At 42.3% G+C, this 19,334-nt stretch overlaps 1 protein-coding gene across 4 annotated transcripts in view; it reads left to right on the plus strand.

The window, feature by feature from the left end:
• The first annotated feature begins 1,659 nt into the window (after positions 1-1,659).
• LOC137379453 (POC1 centriolar protein homolog B-like) overlaps positions 1,660-19,334 on the plus strand; it is a 110,161-nt gene continuing 92,486 nt past the window's right edge. For all 4 annotated transcript variants that reach the window (XM_068050291.1, XM_068050289.1, XM_068050290.1 and 1 more), the window contains exons 1-2: positions 1,660-1,793; positions 10,663-10,747. In XM_068050291.1, coding sequence (XP_067906392.1) covers positions 1,779-1,793; positions 10,663-10,747 — 100 coding nt within the window. In that variant the 5' untranslated portion in view covers positions 1,660-1,778. The remainder of the gene's footprint in view (positions 1,794-10,662; positions 10,748-19,334) is intronic.

The raw sequence follows: 19,334 nt of genomic DNA on the forward strand, positions 1-19,334 counted from the left end.
GTTTTCAGGCCTACAGCGTCTTTTGTACTTGGGAGACTCACAACTTGCATTTCTAAAATGCCTTTAACATCCCAAAGTGCTTCACACAGATAATTGGACAAAACTTAACACTGAATTGAAGGATACATTAGGATAGGTACCAAAATCTTAGTTGATGAGGTAAGTTTTAAAGGAGGGGAGGGAAGACTAGAGAGCTTCAGGGAGGGAAGTCCAGACCTCGCAGCCTGGATGGCTGGAGGCACGTCTGCCAATGTGGAGGCAAAGTGGGGGTGCACAAAAGGCCAGAATTGGAGGAATAGAGAGGTGCTGGTGGAGGTTACCGAGACACAGGTGGGGAGGGGAGAGACCATAAAGGGATCTGCACACCAGGATAAAGATTTAGTGGACCAGGAGCCAATGGAGACTTGTGCAATAATGCAATCTCGAGGCAGCCAACATCCCCAACATATACACACTACTGAGTCAGCGGCGCTTGAGATGGCTTGGCCATGTGAGCCGCATGGAAGATGGCAGGATCCCCAAGGACACATTGTACAACGAGCTCGCCACTGGTATCAGACCTACCGGCTGTCCATGTCTCCGCTTTAAAGACGTCTGAAAACGCGACATGAAGTCCTGTAACATTGATCACAAGTCATGGGAGTCAGTTGCCAGCGATCGCCAGAGCTGGCGGGCAGCCATAAAGGTGGGGCTAAAGTGTGGCGAGTCGAAGAGACTTAGCAGTTGGCAGGAAAAAAGACAGAAGCGCAAGGGGTGAGCCAACTGTGTAACAGCCCCGACAACCAATTTTTTCTGCAGCACCTGTGGAAGAGCCTGTCACTCTAGAATTGGCCTTTAAAGCCACTCCAGGCGCTGCTTCACACACCACTGATCACCTCCAGGCGCTTACCCATTGTCTCGAGACAAGGAGGCCAAAGAAGAAGAAGAAAAAAAAAGAATCCGTCTTTCTCAGTCAGGTGTGTGCACGGTGGCTGTGTCAGTAAAAGACTTGCTTTCTCTGCTCTGCCTCTGCAGACGGAGAGGGAGGGGGGGCAAAAAGAATCAATGGACGGTATTCAATCCCAGCATCCCTTCCGGCGTTGAAGGTACTCTATCAAAACCAATAGTGCAGGGAGATTGGAGGACTTTCAAAGCAGCTTCCAACTCCACACCAGCAGAACACTGAAAGCAAACTGCATAAAAAAATAAATACACGCTAATCTATTGACCCTGTCCAGCCCACTCAAGTCATTTTTAGCATATCAGCTCCTGATTTAAAGAAAAACTCTCACCTGCCTTTTATTTAGCCCCCTTCCCTTCAAACGTCGATAGTTGTTTATATATATAAATAATAAAAATTATTGCTGCGGATACCTACTTCCGTGTAATGGTATTTCCCGATAACATCAAGCCCAGAACCAAGCTTAAACGAACTTCCCAAAGAAATCTGTCAGCGCGCAGGCGCAGACTCCGGCCAAACGGCAGCAACGTTTTTAAAAATTCAAACTCCGCCGATAAACGGCAGCGCTCGCGTGCTGGGGGCGGGGCGGAGAAGTGCGCGTGCGCTCCATGGACTCGGGTAGAGACACGCATGTGCGGGAAAGAGAAGGGGCGTGGTGGAGAGGTGCGCATGCGTGGGTAGTCGCAGCGGGCTGGGATTCCTCCATTAAATGGTGGATCGCCGGTTTGGTGTGTGCTGGGGAGTTGTTGGTTGATGCCTGATGTCGCGAGTTTGGGGGCGGACGGAGGTTTGGAGGCCGTTTTAAGATTTTCCACCTTCCCCGGGTCTTTTGAGCGTCATGGCCTCTACTCTGGTAAGAAGAGAGATGGAGGGAGGGTGGGTTCTGGATTCACACAGTGTAGGAGGAAGCTCTTCGGTCCATAATGTCTGTGCTAGCTCCATGACAGCGCTGTCCAATTAGCTCCACTAACCTCATTGTTCTCCCATTGTATTTCCCTTTTCAAGTACGTTCCATTTTATTGAATCTGCTTCCACTGCACTTTCGGACAGTTGATTCCAAATCACTATAACTTGCTACATTAAGAAAACGTTTCTCTTCATCTTCCCCTCTGGTTCTTTTGCCAGTTATCTTAAATCTGTGTCCTGTGGTTAGTGGATTAGCAAGTATAGCAATCAGCTGTCATTGATAAAAGTGAAAAAGAGTGTCTTGTATTTATACAATGCCTTTCACTACCTTGGGATGTCCTAAAGTTCTCTACAGCCAATGAAGTACTTTTGCATGTAGTCTCTGTTGTAGCAAATATGGAAGCCAGTATGTGCCCAGCATGCTCCCACAAACAGCAATGTGATAATGATCAAATAATCTGCTTTTAGTGATGTTGATTGAGGGATAGATATTGCCAAGGACCCCAGGGATAGCTTCCCTGCTTTTTCTTCAAAATAGTGCCTTGGAATCTTTTATGTCTGCCTGAGAGAGCAGATGGGCCCTCAGTTTAACATCCCATCTGAAAGATGACACCTCTGACGGTGCATTACTCCCTCAGTACCACATTGAAGTGTCAACTAGATTTTTGTGCTCAAGTCTCTGGAATGGGACTTCAGACTCAGGTGTGAGTGCTACACACTGAGCCATGGCTGACACACTGGGGAGAAGACAATTGCTCTGTGTATTGAATGTATCAAATTGATGGTAGGAAAAGACCAGCTGGTCCATCACTCCTTTCCCATACCATGATGGCAAGAGCATCATGATTAAATGCCTGATATAATGCATTAGACTGTTTATATTAGGCAGTTCCATTGTCTGTTTGGATTTCAAAATAACAATTTCTCTGTATCAAAGCTCCAAACAAGCAATTGACTAGCAAGGCCATGTCGAATAGAACAGCATGAAATACCTGATTATATACAAAAATATCATATGGAGTGGGTCTAAATCAAGGTGTTGACTACAAGAAGGTTGGGAGTGTTTTATTGTTTTGGGGCAGGGACTGTACACACATAAGTAAAGTCTTGTAATCTGGTTCAAAGCCTCTGTTAATTGGACTGACTTCAACAATTTGCTGTTACTGCTTGTTTCTGTAAATTACTCTGAAATAAACCAGTTTGATAGTTTGACCTGTTGTGAAGTGTCTGGCCTGACCTATGTTAGTTGTCTTCTGAAGTGAAGGATATGAGTAGCAGTAATCGCATGTTTAATTCAGAGACCTGTTGTTTGCCCAGAGCATGCTATTGCAGGTTATTATGTGAGCAAGATTTCATTCAGTTTGAGAGATGTGGGCTTGACTGGTAGCTGGCTTTGTATTGACATTGAGAAAACAATATCTAGAAATATGTGAATCATACTAACAAAAACTTCCATTTATATATTGCCATTAATGTTTTAAAAAAACATTGGGGAGTCTAGAACCAGGGGACACAATTTCAAAATAAGGGGGAAGTCACTTAGAACAGAGATGAGGAGAAATTTCTTTACTCAGAGGGTTGTTAATCTTTGGAATTCCTATAGATAGGAACATAGCAGGAGTAAGCCATTCAGCCCATCAATCATTCAATACAATCATGGCTGATCCACTTCAATGCCTTTTTCCCACACTATCCTCGTATCCCTTATGTCATTTGTGTTTGGAAATCTGTCAATCTCTGCTCAATGACTGAGCTTCCACAGCCCTTGGGGAATTCCAAAGATTAACAACCCTCTGAGTAAAGAAATTTCTCCTCATCTCTGTTCTAAGTGACTTCCCCCTTATTTTGAAATTGTGTCCCCTGGTTCTAGACTCCCCAACCACTGGAAACATCTTAGCTGCATCTACACTGTCTATCCCTTGAAGCATTTTGTAAGTTTCAATGAGATTAGCTCCCATTCCTTGAAACTCTAGAGAATACAGGCCTAGTTTCCCCAATCTCTCTTCATAGCCATCCCAGGAACATCTGGTGAATCTTCATTGCACTCCCTCTATGGCAATAATATCCTTCCTAAGGTGAGGTGACCAAAACTGCACACAGTACTCCAAGTGTGGTCTAACCTAGGTTCTATACAATTGAAGCAAGACTTCACTACTCCTGTACTCATCATCTTGCGATAAAGGCTGAAATACCATTAGCCTTCCTAATTGCTTGCTGCACCTGCATGTTAGCTTTCAGTGACTTATTGACGAGGACACCCAGGTCCCTTTCTAATTTCTTACCATTTAAGAAATACTTTGCACATCTGTTCCTCTTACCGAAGTGGATAACCTCACATTCTTCCACATTATATTCCATCTGCCATGTTCTTGCCCACTCACTAAGTCTGTCCATATTCTGTTGAAGCTGCTTTGCATCTTTTTCACAACACAGTTTTCCGCCTAATTTTGTGTCATCTGCGAACTTTGGAAATACTACATTTGGTCCCCACATCCAAATCATTCATGTATATTGTGAACAGCTGGGTCCCAAGTACTGATCCTTGCGGTACCCAGCTCGTCACAGCCTGCCCATGTGAGAATGACCCATTTATTCCTACTGTCTGTTTTCTGCCTATTAACCAATCCTTAATCCATGCCAGTATATTACCTCTTATCCCATGTGCTTTAATTTTACTAACCAATCTCCTGTGGGGGACTTTATCAAAAGCCTTCTGAATATCCAAGTATACTGCATCCACCGACTCCCCTTTATCAATTCTGTTATACTCTTATAAAACTTCAATGTGTTTGTCAAACATGATTTCCCATTCATAAATCCTTGTTGACTATGCCCAATCAGATTATAATTATCCAAGTGTCCATTTATCACCTCCTTTAGAATAGATTCTAGCATTTTCCCCAATACTGTAGTTCCCTGTTTTCTCTCTCCCTCCCTTCTTAAATAGTGGTGTGACATTAGTCACCTTCCAATCTGCAGGAACCGTTCCAGAATTTATAGAAGTTTGGAAGATGAGCACCAATGCATCCACTATCTCCATAGCTACCTCTTTCAACACTCTAGGATGTAGAATGTCGGGTCCCGGGGACCTATCAACCTTCAGCCCTATTAATTGCTCCAATGCAACCTTCTTACTATACTAATTTCCTTCAATTCCTTATTCTTCCTAGTCCCTTGGATATCTCATTCTGGCCGATTTCTTACATCCTCCTCAGTGAAGTCAGCCAAAGTAATCATTTAGCTTCTCTGCCATTTGAATGCAAGCTAGTGGGAAACAGAAAGGCAGACTATGAAAGCTTCTTTAGGTTAGTGAAAAGGAAAAGATCAGCAAGGACAAATGTGCATTCATTACAGGCGGAGATAGGAGAATTTATAATTGAGCATAGGGAAATGGCTGAGAAACTAAACTGTTACTTTGTGTCTGTCTTCATATATAAGATCCAGAAAATCGCCTGGAAATTCGAGGGAACCAAGGACTTATGAAAATAAGGAATTGAAAGAAATTTAGTTAGTATTAATAAAGAGGTAGTACTCGCAAAACTAACTGGATTGAAGGGTAGTAAATCCCCTGGACCAAATGAGCTACATCCCAAAGTGTTGAAGGAGGTGACTATAGAGATAGTGGATGCATTCCTGGTTATCGTTCAAAATTCTGTAGATTTTGGAAAGGTTCCTGCAGACTGGAAAATAGCAAATGTAACTCCACCATTTAAGAAAGGAGGGAAGAGAGAAAACGGGGAACTACAGACCTGTTGGTTTGTCATCAGTGGCAGAGAAAATGTTAGAATCTATTATAAAGGATGTGTATGCAAAATTGAGGGCATAGATTGGTCAGATAGGAAGAAACTTTTTCCCTTAGCGGAGGTGTCAATAACCAGGGGGCAGGAGGTTTAGAGGGGATTTGAGCAAAAAAAAATTCACCCAGAGGGTGGGTGGAATCTGGAACACACTGCCTGAAGGGCTGGTAAATGCAGGAACCTCACAACATTTAAGAAGTATTTAGATGAGCACTTGAAACGCCATAGCATATAAGGCTACGGGCCAAGTGCTAGAAAATGGGATTCGAATAGTTAGGTGCTTTGCTTGACGGCTGGCATGGATACGATGAACCGAAGGGCCTGTTTCTGTGCTGTATAATTCTGACACTTAGAAAAATAATGATTTGATTGGACAGAGTCAACATGGATTTTTGAAAGGGCAATCATGTTTTCAAACCCGTTAGAGCTTTTTTCAGGATGTTACTTGTAGCATAGATAAAGGAGAACCAGTGGATGTGGTGTATTTGGATTTTCAAAAGGCTTTTGATCAGGTCCCACGCAGGAGGTTAGTAAACAAAATTAGAACACATGGGATTGGGGGTATTATACTGGTATGGATTGAGAATTGGTTAACAGACAGTGTTATGAAAGTGCTTTTTTTAAATATATTTTTTGAGAACTTCCTAGTCAAACTGTTGGACCAGTTTTTTTCCAAGAGGGCCATCAAGAGGACACTGAAAGAACTTGTTTGACAACATTTACTGGTTGTCACATGACTCAAGTTAAGAATGGAACAGAAGCCCTGGTAACTGGGGAAAGATGTGTGCAGAGAAGTGACAAGTGTTTCTGGCTTCACTTTTGAAATGTTTGGAGTTGAGAATGAACTGTTTAAAAGGGGTTGGAGTGTAAAAATAAATAAAACTGAAGGACAGAACCCCAGCCCTGCTCAGCCTGTACAATCTCTTTAAAAAGCCTGCAGAAAAAGGGAGAGAACTTCCAAGGAAGGAGAGAAGACCACAAACCAGCTCAGTTTTCCAGCACCCCTCTAAAAGACCCTGAGAAGTCCACTGTGTCAACTCATCTTGTCTCCTGTCTTTGAAGAAAAGCCTGCTAAATAAATTCTCATTGTTGCCTGAAAAGAACTGTTCTAAAACATCACAGTGACCCATCTATGTGTCCTCAGCGGCCAGACTGTATGGCAGTTTTGGAACACAAAATATCTCATCAGCTGTTCCTTCAAGAATAAGCAAGTATTCAGCCCAAGTGTTTTTTTTTTGTCTGTAACAGAGTTCTAAACAAATCCCCCTTAATTTTTCCTGTTAACCTCTGTCTGTGTGTTTGTGGTGGGGATGGGGGGTGGCTAAGGCAAAAAGAACTGATATTTCAATCTGTGTGTTTATGCTTTGCTTCATTACTGGTTAAGACTTGTTTTATAATCTGATTTATTAAAGAAACCTGGTTGGTGTGTTTTTATTCGGGGATAAAAATAGAGTCCATGATTGACCGTATCGGTAAGTGGGGAAAAAATTTAAATATATGTTGTAATCCTTGGAGAAGTGGAACTAGAATAAACAGTACAGTCCTCCTGCCTCGGTCATAACAGAAAGCAGAGAGTAAGAATAAATGGGTCATTCTCATGGTGGCAGGCTGTTACCACTGGGGTACTGTAAGGATCAGTGCTAGAGCCACAGGTGTTCACAATCTATAGAAATGATTTTGTTGTGGGAACTGACTGTAATATTTCCAAATTTGTTGACACAAAACTAGGTGGGAATGTAAGTTGTGAGGAGGATGTAAGGAGGCTTCAAGGGGACCTGGACAGGCTAAGTGAATGGGCAAGACAAGGCAGATGGAATATGATGTGAATAAGTTATCCACTTTTTTCGAGGAGTTGACCAGGTGTGTAGATGAGGGTAAAGCAGTTGATGTAGTCTACATGGACTTCAGTAAGGCTTTTGATAAGATCCTGCATGGGAGATTGGTCAAGATGGTAAGAGCCCATGGGATCCAGGGCAATTTGGATCCAAAATTGGCTTAGTGGCAGGAGGCAGAGGGTGATGGTCCAGGGTTGTTTTTGCGATTGGAAGGGATCAGTGCTTGGACCCTTGCTGTTCGTAGTGTACATTAATGACTTAGACGTGAATCTAGGAGGTATGATTAGTACGTTTGCTGATGTTTCGAAAATTGGTGATGTCAAAATAGTGAGGAGGAAAGCCTTAGATTACAGGGCGATCTAGATGGGCTGGTAAGGTGGACAGAGCAGTGGCAAATGGAATTTAATCCTGAAAAGTGTGAGGTGATGCATTTTGGGAGGACTAACAAGACAAGGGAATATACAATGGATGGTAGGACCCTAGGAAGTACAGAGGGTCAGAGGAACCTTGCTGTACTTGTCCATGGATCACTGAAGGCAGCAACACAGTTAGATAAGGTGGTTAGGAAGGCATATGGGATACTTGCCTTAATTAGCCGAGGCATAGCCTATAAGAGCAGGGAGTTTATGTTGGAGCTGTATACAATGCTAGTTAGGCCACAGCTGGAGTACTGTGTACAGTTCTGGTCACCAATACTATAGGAAGGATGTGATTGCACTGGAGAGGGTGCAGAGCAGATTCACTAGGATGTTGCCTGGGCTGGAGCATTTTAGCTATGAAGAGAGACTGGATAGGCTAGGGATGTTTTCCTTAGGACAGAGAAGGCTGAGGGGGGACCTGATTGAGGTATACAACATTGAGGGGCGTAGATAGGAAGAAACATCCCCCTTTGTGGAGGTGTAAATAACCAGGGGGCGTAGATTTACAGTAAGGGACAGGCGGTTTAGAGGGGATTTGAGGAGAAAACGTTTTCACCCAGAGGGTGGTTGGAATCTGGAACGCACTGTCTGAAGGGGTGGTAGAGGCAGGAGCCCACACAACATTTAAGTATTTAGATGAGTACTTGAAATACCATTGCATACAAGGCTACGGGCCAAGTGCTGGAGAATGGGATTAGAATAGATAGGTGCTTGACGGCCGGCATGGATTCGATGGGCCGAAGGGCCTGTTTCTGTGTTGTATAAGTCTATGACTGTAAGACACTTTGGTAGAAAAAAAACAGAAAGTCAGAGTATTTTTTAAATGGTGAGAGGTTAAGAATTGTTGTTCAACGGGACCTGGTGTCCTTGTTCATGAGTCACTAAAAGCTAGCTCGCAGGTGCAGCAAGCAATTAGAAGTAGAGGCCTGCTCCCCGACCTGAACCCCACAGGACCCAACAACGTGTCGGGTTCGGATCAGGTTGGGCCTATCTTCAGGCTCTAGCTTTTGGACTCTGGTCGGGCCGAGTCCAAGTCGGGTCAGGTCGGGCCGGACACGCAGGATCAGTGCTGTGCCGGTAAGTATTAAAAATAAAAAACTTAACCTAAGCTGGGAGTCCGGGACGAAACTGAGTGCGCAGTGAGCGAGTGAGGTCACTATGACGTCATCGCGCATGCGCGGCAGCTTCATGGAGGTTCCGAGTCGGGAGTTAAGTCAACGGATGGTCGGGGCGGGCTTGGCGCAAAAGCAGAGGGACTTGGGTCAGGCTCGGGTCCACAGTGGTTCGGTCGGATTCATTTTCCTGACCTAAAGTAGGCCTCTAATTAGGAAGGCAAATGGTATGTTGGCCTTCATCACAAGGGGATTTGAGTACAGGAGTAAAGAAGTCTTGCTGCTGCTATTGTACAGAGCCTTGGTGATACTGTACCTGGAGTATTGTGTACCATTTTGGTCTCCTTATCTAAGGAAGAATATACTCTCCATAGAGGGAGTGCAACAGAGGTTCACCAGAAGGGTCACTGACCCGAAACGTTAATTCTGCTTCTCTTTTCACAGATGCTGCCAGACCTGCTGAGTGGTTCCAGCATTTCTTGTTTTTATTTCACCAGACTAATCCCTGGAATGGCAGGATTGTCTTATGAGGAGAAATTGAGGAAACTGGGCCTGTATTCGCTAGAATTTCAAAGAATGAGAGGTGATCTCATTGAAGCTTACAAAATTCTTACAGGGCGTGACAAGGTGGATGTAGATAGGATGTTTCCCCTGGCTGGTGAGTCTAGAACCAGGGTATATAGTCTTAGAATAAGGGGTAGGTTATTTAAGACCGAGATGAGGAGGAATTTCTTCACTCGGAGGGTGGTGAATCTTTGGAATTCTCTACCCTAGAGGGCTGTGGAAGCTCGATCATTGAGCATGTTCAAGACAGAAATCAATAGATATTTAGATACTAATGACATCAATGGATATGGGGATATGATAATGCCACAAAAATACTATAGTAAAAACATAGCACCATCTAGAGGCTGAGAGGAAAGGCTGCAGAAAAAAGATGGTTCGGTAAATTTTCAGATATCGAAACCTGATGGCATTTTGCTTATAAGTATATAGAACTGAAAAATGAAGTTGCAGTTGAAATGTGGAAATTCCTTAATTGTACCTTATTAGCTTTTTCCCCATAATATTTGATTTGTGTTTTGCATAAACTGAATACAGGAAGTTTTTTTAAACTTGATGTGTATGGTAAATGTGTAATCAGTTTTGTTTTCTTCACTTGTGCTTTCTCTTTGCTAAACATGCAATAAACTTTAAGCTGCTGTGTTGTTTGATATATTGGCTAAGATGCTCAAATCTTAAGTATATTTTTGTATTATGAAAAAATGCATATTATGGATAGTTCTGATGTTTAACACCACTCTGACTTGTGAACATTGTACAAATGTTTTCAACTTGGGGATAGATAATCAATTTCTTCAAACAGCATTATTTTGTTCAAGTACCATAATTGTATGGGTTTTTAGGAGGCTTTAGAATTGTAGCTGAAGTAACTGAATATCATTTTTTTATTGGTTGAGTCAGGTTATGTGTGATGAGCAATGAAGGTGCAGTATCACAATATTTGAAATGAGAATGATTAAATCATAGCAGATCATCAAAGGTCATTGTTTAAAGTGTGCAGTTTTCAATAAAAATGGCAAGTATTAACTTGGTACATTTGATAACCAGCAAATGGAGTAAGATGAGATATTTGTGATTTTAATGTCCTAGGAGGATCCAACCTTAGAACACAACTTTAAAGGTCATAAAGATGTGGTCACCTGTGTTGATTTTAACCCAAACGACAAGCAACTAGGTAAGTAAGTGGACATTTTGCACTACCTCATGGAAATGGGAAGCACAGAAGAACAGCATTTTAGTCCATCATGCCCGTGCCTCTGGTGGCTCAATAGCTTATCTTCCTATTCCAGTCCCATTCCTTCCCCCACCCCCTCCCTGCCCTCAGCTTCCTCTTGAGTGGCTTGGAGCATTTTACTATGTTAAAGGAATTCTATAAATGTAAATTGTATATGATAGTAAGGCCCTCATCAGTGTTGTGAATTGACTTGAGTATTTTCTTGTGGTAATGCATTTCATATTTGAAGAACACTTTGCATGAAATAAATTCTTAACCACTTTTGTGTATCTAGTATCGTACTTAAGTTTCCTCATTTCTGATTAATTTGCAATCATTAATCATTTGAAATAATCTTTCACTGTTTAATTGTATGGGGTTTTGGGAGGCTTTGGAATTGTAGCTGAGGTAATTGAATATTATCCCTATTGATTTAAATTGAGTCAGATTAAGTGGGATAAGCAATAAAGACACAGTATCAATATTTAACTTAGAATCATAAAATCACAATTAGCAGCCTATAAAAGAGGAAGATTGAGAAGGGATACGTTTGCTATTAAGATTAGAAAGGGACTAGTCACTGGCCATGACAGGCCATTTTACCTTGTCTAGAACAGTAGAGCCAGAGGACAATGCTTGAAGCAGGTAAACTCAAAACTAATCTGTGGAAACTATATTTCAGCGAACGAGTGGTCAATCTATGGAACAGTCTCCCTCGGGAGACAATGGAAGCAGTTACCATTGATTCATTCAAATGCAAATTGGATAGCTTTCAGAAAATAACATTTTGGAATACAGTATATGAGTTATTTGAGAGACAATAATGTGGTCAATGTAATAGACGTGGGAAGAACAGGAAACTGCAGTTCCCAAAACCACTCCATCGCTGGGAGTTTCCTTTGCGTCATGTCTGGGTCTGTTGTAAACTAACTAATGGAGATTGATTGCTGTGAATAGTCAACAACTCCATTATTGTATCATATGACTACCAGAATGGTGGTAGGTGAATTAGATGGATCTTGGTCTTGTCTCATCTGACCGTGTCTATGTTCCTTTACATGCTGGTACAAAGATGAAAATAATAGATTGTAGGCAGATCTTAAATGCAATGGAAGAATGGGCCTGAATCTGGCAGGTTACAAGCCAAGGCTACTTAATGAGCTAAGACCTGGGTATATTAATGCTGGAGTCTTTGGATGTCCATAACCAGTGAAACAAAGCTATTTTACAAGCAGAGAAGGTGTTGGAATGTTTTGATGGGACAATTAAATATAAGATGCAAAATACTATCCTTTCTCAGTATTTGGACACTTCTAGACTACTGTGCCCAGTTTCTGTCCCCGAACATGGTAGAAGATGTAGGCGTCATGGAAAATATTCCGAGCAGGACCATTGGATTGATAACTAGTTTACCAGAACAGGCTTTTTTTTTTAAAAAAGGAACTTTTACTTTATACTGCTCTAGTTTTTCCAGGCTCACATCATAACTATATTCTTGCGTCATTGGTATCATCTTGAGTAAATTATGAAGTTCTTGACATGATTTTTACATTAAAGCTGCTATATATAAGCAAGTTGTTGATGAAATTTTTCCATAGCTCTACTATCCTTTCTATAGTAGGGTGACCAAAACTGTACATAGTAATAACCATATTTTACATGAGCCAGATGACTGGCTTCAAATTGAATGATAGACTGTACTTAGAGCAAGCAGCATTGAATGGTCTTTGTCAGTAAAAGAATATTTTCGAAAGCCAATAAAATCCTATTAGTGGTTGTTACAAATTCAAATATACTGCATACTTTTGAAGTCTAATTTTATATGATACTCCGTGCCATGAAGGAAGAAATAGATGGTGCCTATATACTTTAGATCATAATTAAATTCTTTAGTAATGTGATAGTGTATTTCTGTGCACAGAAATACACTAACAGTGAAATACAAGGCTGTAATTTAATTGAGGTGTTGATGTCAACCAGATGATCAAAGCTTGTTTTTTAATGATGCTTTTTGATTTTTTTTTAAAAAGTAAATATAAAGCAGTTACATTTGTAAATTTTTGACTAGACACAACAGCATAGTTCTATTGTCCTCTTTACGTACAAATTATGCTCTACTGAGCGGTTGGATGGTTGCTGAGCAGAGTGAAGAAAGTTCAGGGAGAGTTGAAAACATGATCCAAAAAGAAAGACTTGCATTCAGATACCGCATTTCACGACCCCAGAACACCCCAAAGCACTTCACAGCCAACTACGTACTTTTGAAGTGTAATCACTGTTGTAATACAGGGAATACAGCAGCCAAATTACACACAGCAAGGTCCTAATGTGATAATGACCAGATAATCTGTTTTTGTTATGTTAATTGAAGGATAAATATTGGTCAAGACACTGGGGATAACTCGCCTGCTGCTCTTCAAAATAGTGCCATGGGATCTTTTACATCCACCTGAGGGAGTAGAGCAAGCCTGTGTTTAATGTCTCATCTGAAAGACAGCACCTTTGACGGTGCAGCATTGTCTCAGTTCTGCACTGAGAATCTTAAGCATGTTTTTGGTAAGGCGGCAAAGCAAAAATGATCGAGGGCAGGCAGAGGACAAAGGTAAGATGGCTAAAGAATCAACCACCTGATTGTGGAGGGGAGGAAGCACACACTGTGACATTGGAAGACTGGAAGGTGCAGACAGGAAATAGTCATGGAGGGAGGGATGGGCAAGGTAGGGAAGTTAAGCATTGAGGGTCTTCAATCAGTTCACTAACACAGGAAGCTAGTGGAGCTTAACGAGGACAAAAATTATGGTGGTGCAGGACTTAGTGTAGCCTTCTGGATTGTAGTTTAAAAATGGTTGAAGCAGGAAGCCCCACACTGGATTCCAGAATAGAAAATCCAGTGCTATTGACCCTATAAAGTCCTCCTTGTTGACATCTGGGGGCTTGTGCCAAAATTGGGAGAGCTGTTCCAAGACTAGTCCAGCAATAGCCTGGCATAGTTATACTCATGGAAACATACCTTGCATCCAATGTCTCCGACACCACCATCACCAATCCAGGGTGTGTCCTGTCCGATCGGCAGGACAGACTCATCAGAGGTGGCAGGGCAGTGGTGTACAGTGGGGAAGGTGTTGTGCGGGGTGTGGGGGGGGGGGGGGGGTCCTCAACATTGACCCTGGACTCCATGAAGTCTCATGGCATCAAGTCAAACATGGGCAAGGAAACCACCTACTAATTATCACCTACTGCCCTCCCTCCACTGGTAATTCAGTATTCCTTCATGTTGAACACCAATTGGAAGAAGCACAGGCACAGAATGTGCTCTGGGTGGGGGACACATCTGCCAGACTAGGCCTGCAGCAGGTGGTGAGGGAAAAACCTACTAGACCTTGTCCTCCCCAATCTACCTCTTGCAGATGCATCTGTCCATGACAGTATTAGTAGGAGTAACCACTGCTGATTCCTTGTGAAAACAAAGTCCCATCTTCACACTGAGGATACCCTCCATTGTGTTGTGTGGTACTACCACTGTGCTAAAAGGGATGGATTCAGAAAAGATCTGGCAGCTCAAAACTAGGCATTCATGAGGCTCTGTGGACTATCAGTAGCAACAGAATTGTATTCAACCACAATCTGTAACCTCATGACCTGGCTATCCCTCACTCTACCATTACTATCAATCCAAAGGATCAACTTTGGTTCAATGAAGAGAGCAGGAGCAGCACCATATGTCTAACAATAAGTTGTTATCCTCGTGAAGCTACAACACAGGACTATTTGCATGCCAAACAGTGGAAACAGCATGCAATTGACAGAGTTAACCGATCCCATAATATACGGTTCGGATCAAAGCTCTGCAGTCCTGCCACATCCAATCGTAAATGGTGATGAACAATTAAACAACTAACCAGCACAGGAGGCTCCACAAATATCCCATCCGCAATGCCGGCAGAGCCATCAATGCAAAGGAAAAGGCTGAAGCATTTGCAGCCATCCTAATGGTAGTAGTACAGAAGACTTGTGCTCCAGAACTTGCCAGTACTGTTCCAGTACAACTACAACACTGGCATCTACCCGACAATGAAAAATTGCCCAGGTATGTCCTGTCCACGAATCCAATCCAACCAGTTACTGCCTCATCAGTCTACTCTTGGTCATCAGAAAAGTGATGAAAGGTGTTGTTGAAAGTGCTTTCACGCGCCACTTAAACAACAACAACCTGCTCACTGATGCTCGGTTTGGATTCCACCAGGACCACTTGGCTCCTGACCTTGGTCCAAACATGGATAAAAGAGCTGAATTCCAGAGGTGAGATGAGAGTATTCGCCTTTGATATCCAGGCAGCATTTGACTCAGAGTGGCATCAAGGAGCCCTAGCCAAATTGAAGTTAGTGTGCATCGGGGGAAAACTTTCCACTGGTTGGAATCATACCTAGCACAAAAGAAGATGGTTGTGGTTGATGGATGCCAACCATCACAGCCCTAGGGCATTGCTGCAGGAGTTCCTCAGGATACTGTCCAAGGCCCAACCATCTGCAGCTGCTTCATCAATGACCTTCCTTCCACTATGTTTGATTGATTGTACCATTCACAACTCCTCAGATACTGATGCAGTCTGTGTCCATATGCAGCAAGACCTGGACAATGCATTCAGACTTGAACTGATAAGTGGCAAGTAACTTTCGCACCATGCAAGTGCCAGGCAATGACAATCTCCAACAAAAGAGAATCTACCTACGAACATACAAATTAGGAGCAGGAGTAGGCCACGGCCCTTCGAGCCTGCTCCGCCATTCACTGAATTCATGGCTGAACTGGTTTACTCCATTTCCACCTACTCCCTATAACCTTCCACTCCCTTACTTATTAAGAATCTATCTACCTTTGCCTTAAAAATATTCAAAGACTCTGCTTCCACCACCTTTTTGAGGAAGAGAATTCCAAAGACTCACTACCCTCAGAGAAAACATTTCTCCTCTTCTCTGTCTTAAATGGGCAGCCCCTTATTTTTAAACAGTGACCTCTAGTTCTAGATTCTCTCATAAGGGGAAACATCCTTTCCACATCCACCCTGTCAAGACCCCTCCAGATCTTATATATTTCAATCAAGTCGCCTCTTGCTCTTCTAAATTCCAGCAGATACAAGCTTAGCCTGTCCAGTCTTTTCTCGTAAGAAAGCCCACCTATTCCAGGTATTTGTCTAGTAAACCTTCTCTGTGCTGCCTCTTTAAATAAGGAGACCAGTACAGTACACAGTACTCCAAATGTGGTCTCACCAATGCCTTGTATAGATTAGATTAGATTAGATTAGAGATACAGCACTGAAACAGGCCCTTCGGCCCACCGAGTCTGTGCCGAACATCAACCACCCATTTATACTAATCCTACACTAATCCCATATTCCTACCAAACATCCCCACCTGCCCCTATATTTCCCTACCACCTACCTATACTAGTGACAATTTATAATGGCCAATTTACCTATCAACCTGCAAGTCTTTTGGCTTGTGGGAGGAAACCGGAGCACCCGGAGAAAACCCACGCAGACACAGGGAGAACTTGCAAACTCCACACAGGCAGTACCCGGAATCGAACCCGGGTCCCTGGAGCTGTGAGGCTGCAGTGCTAACCACTGTGCCACTTTGCCGCCCAAATAGCTGAAGCATAACCTCCCTACTTCTGTATTTTCGTCCTCATGATAAGCAGCAACATTCTATTAGCTTTCCTAATTACATGCTGTACCTGCATACTAACCTTTTGTGATTCATGACCTAGGACACCCAGATCCCTTTGCATTTCCAATCTCTGCAATCGCTCACCATTTAGATAATATGCTGCTGCTTCTTCCTGCCAAAATGGACAATTTCACACTTTCCCACATTATACTCCATTTGCCAGGTCATTGCCCACTCACTTAACCTATCTATATCCCTTTGTAGCCCCCTTTATGTCCTCTTCACAAGTTACTTTCCTACCTATCTTTGTGTCATCAGCAAATTTAGCAACCATACCTTCGGTCCCTTCATCTAAGTCATTTATATAAATTGTAAAAAGTGAGGCCCCAGAACAGATCCCTGTGGCATACCGCTCATTATATTTTGCCAACCAGAAAATTACCCATTTATGTCTACTGTTTCCTGTTAGCTAGCCAATCTTTTATCCATGCCATAATGTTATCCCTACACCATGAGCTTTTATTTTCTGCAATAACCTTTGATGTGGCACCTTTATCAAATGCCTTTTGGAAATCTAAGTACAATACATCCACTGGTTCCCCTTTATCCACAGCACATGTAACTCCTTCAAAGAACTCTAATAAATTGGTTAAACATGATTTCCCTCTCTCAAAACCATGTTGACTGTGCCTGATTTACCTTGAATTTTTTTTCTAAATGCCCTGCTATAATGTCTTTAATAATAGCTTCTAACATTTTCCCTCAGACAGATGTTAAGTCAACTGGCCTGTAGTTTCCTGCCTTCTGTCTCCCTCCCTTTTTGAATAAAGGAGTTACATTCGCTATTTTCCAATCTAACGGCACCTTCCCCGAATTTAGGGAATTTTGGAAAATTAAAACTAACGCATCAACTATCTCACTAGCCACTTCTTTTATCACCCTACAATGAAGTCCATTAGAACCTGGAAATCTGTCAGCCCGCAGCTCCAACAATTTGTTCAGTACCACTTCCCTGGTGATTGTAATTTTGAGTTCCTCCCTCCCATTTTCTGACTTGCAGCTAGTACTGGGATGTTGCTTGTATCCTCAACAGAGAAGACCGCTGCAAAATATCTGTTGAATTCATCTGCCATCTCCTTATTATCCATTATTAATTCCCCAGACTCACTTTTTATAGGACCAATGCTCACTTTGTTAACTCTTTAAATATCTATAGAAACTCTTACTATCTGTCTTTATATTTGTAGCTAGCTGTCTCTCATACTCTAATTTTACCTTCCTTTATCAATCTTTTAGTCATTCGTTGCTGTTTTTTATATTCTGTCCAATCTTCTGACCTGTCTCCCAGATTTACGCAATTATAGGCTTTTTCTTTAAGTTTGATGCTATCTTTAAATGTTTTAGTTAACCACGGATGGAGGATCCCATCCTCAAAATTTTTCTTTCTCATTGAAATGTATCCGTTCTGTGTATTCTGAAATATCCCCTTAAATGTCTGCTATTGCATCTCTATTGACCCCTATCCCGTAACCAGATTTGCCATTTCACTTTTTAGCTCGCTCTGCTTTCATGCCCTCATAATTGCCCTTATTTAAGTTTAAAATACTAGTCTTGACCCCCCTCTTCTCTCCCTTAAACTGAATGTTACATTCAATCATATTATGATTGCTGCTACCTAGGGGCGTCTTAACTATGAGGTCATTAATTAATCCTATCTCATTGCACAATACTAGGCCTTGTATAGCCTGCTCTCTGGTTGGCTCCAGAAAGTATTGTTCCAAGAAATTTTCCCGAAAACATTCTATGTTTTAGGCTACCTCTGCCCATCTGATTTTTTCCAGTCTAACATGTAGGTTAAAATCCCCCATAATTATCGCTGTACCTTTTCTGACAAGCTGCCATTATTTCTTCACTTATACTCTGCCCTACAGTGTGGTTAATGTTAGGTGGCCTATACACCACTCTCTCAAGTGACTTCTTGCCTTTATGATTTCTCATCTCTACCTAAACTGCTTCTACATCCTGGTCTCCTGAACTTAGGTCATCCCCCTCTATTGTGCTAATACCATCATTAATTAACAGAGCTACCCCTTCACCTTTTCCTAGCTTCCTGTCCTTCCTAAATGCCACGTATCCTTCAATATTCAGGTCCCAATCTATTTCGTCCTGCAGCCATGTCTCTGTAATGGCTATCAGATCGTATTTATTTATTTCTATTTGCGCTCTGTTCATCTGTTTTTTGTTTCAAATGCTACATGCATTCAGATACAGAGCCTTTAGTTGTGTCCTTTTTTATTATTTTTGTAACCTCTAGCCTTATCTGTTGATTTACTCTTGGGAATGGCCAGAGTGTACATATCTGTCAGTCTGTTTATCATTTCCCATATTAGTGCCTTGTCTCTACTCCATGATTTACCATATCTTCCCAAATTTGATCCCTTGCCCCCACTATTCAGTTTAAAACCCTCTCTACTTCCCTAGTTATGCGGCTCACTAGAACACCGGCCCCAGCACAGTTCAGGTGTAGACTGTCCCAATGGTACAGCCACCACTTTCCCCAGTACTGGTGCCAGTGCCCCTTGAACTGGAACCCACTTCTACCACACCAGTCTTTTGAGCCACGCATTAATTTCTCTAATCTTATTTTCCCTATGCCAATTTGCACATGGCTCAGGTCATAATCCAGAGATTACCTTTTGAGGTTCTGCTTTTTAATGTGGTGCCTAGTTCCTCATACTGACTATGCAGAACTTCTTTCCTTGTCCTGTCTATATTCTTGGTACCTACACGGACCATCATGACTGGATCCTCCCCCTCCCAACTTAAGTTCCACTCCAGCCCTGAGCAGATGTACTGAACCCTGGCAGGCAACACAACCATCT

Source organism: Heterodontus francisci, chromosome 18, assembly GCF_036365525.1.
Source record: "Heterodontus francisci isolate sHetFra1 chromosome 18, sHetFra1.hap1, whole genome shotgun sequence".
In the NCBI taxonomy this organism is placed as follows: domain Eukaryota; kingdom Metazoa; phylum Chordata; class Chondrichthyes; order Heterodontiformes; family Heterodontidae; genus Heterodontus; species Heterodontus francisci.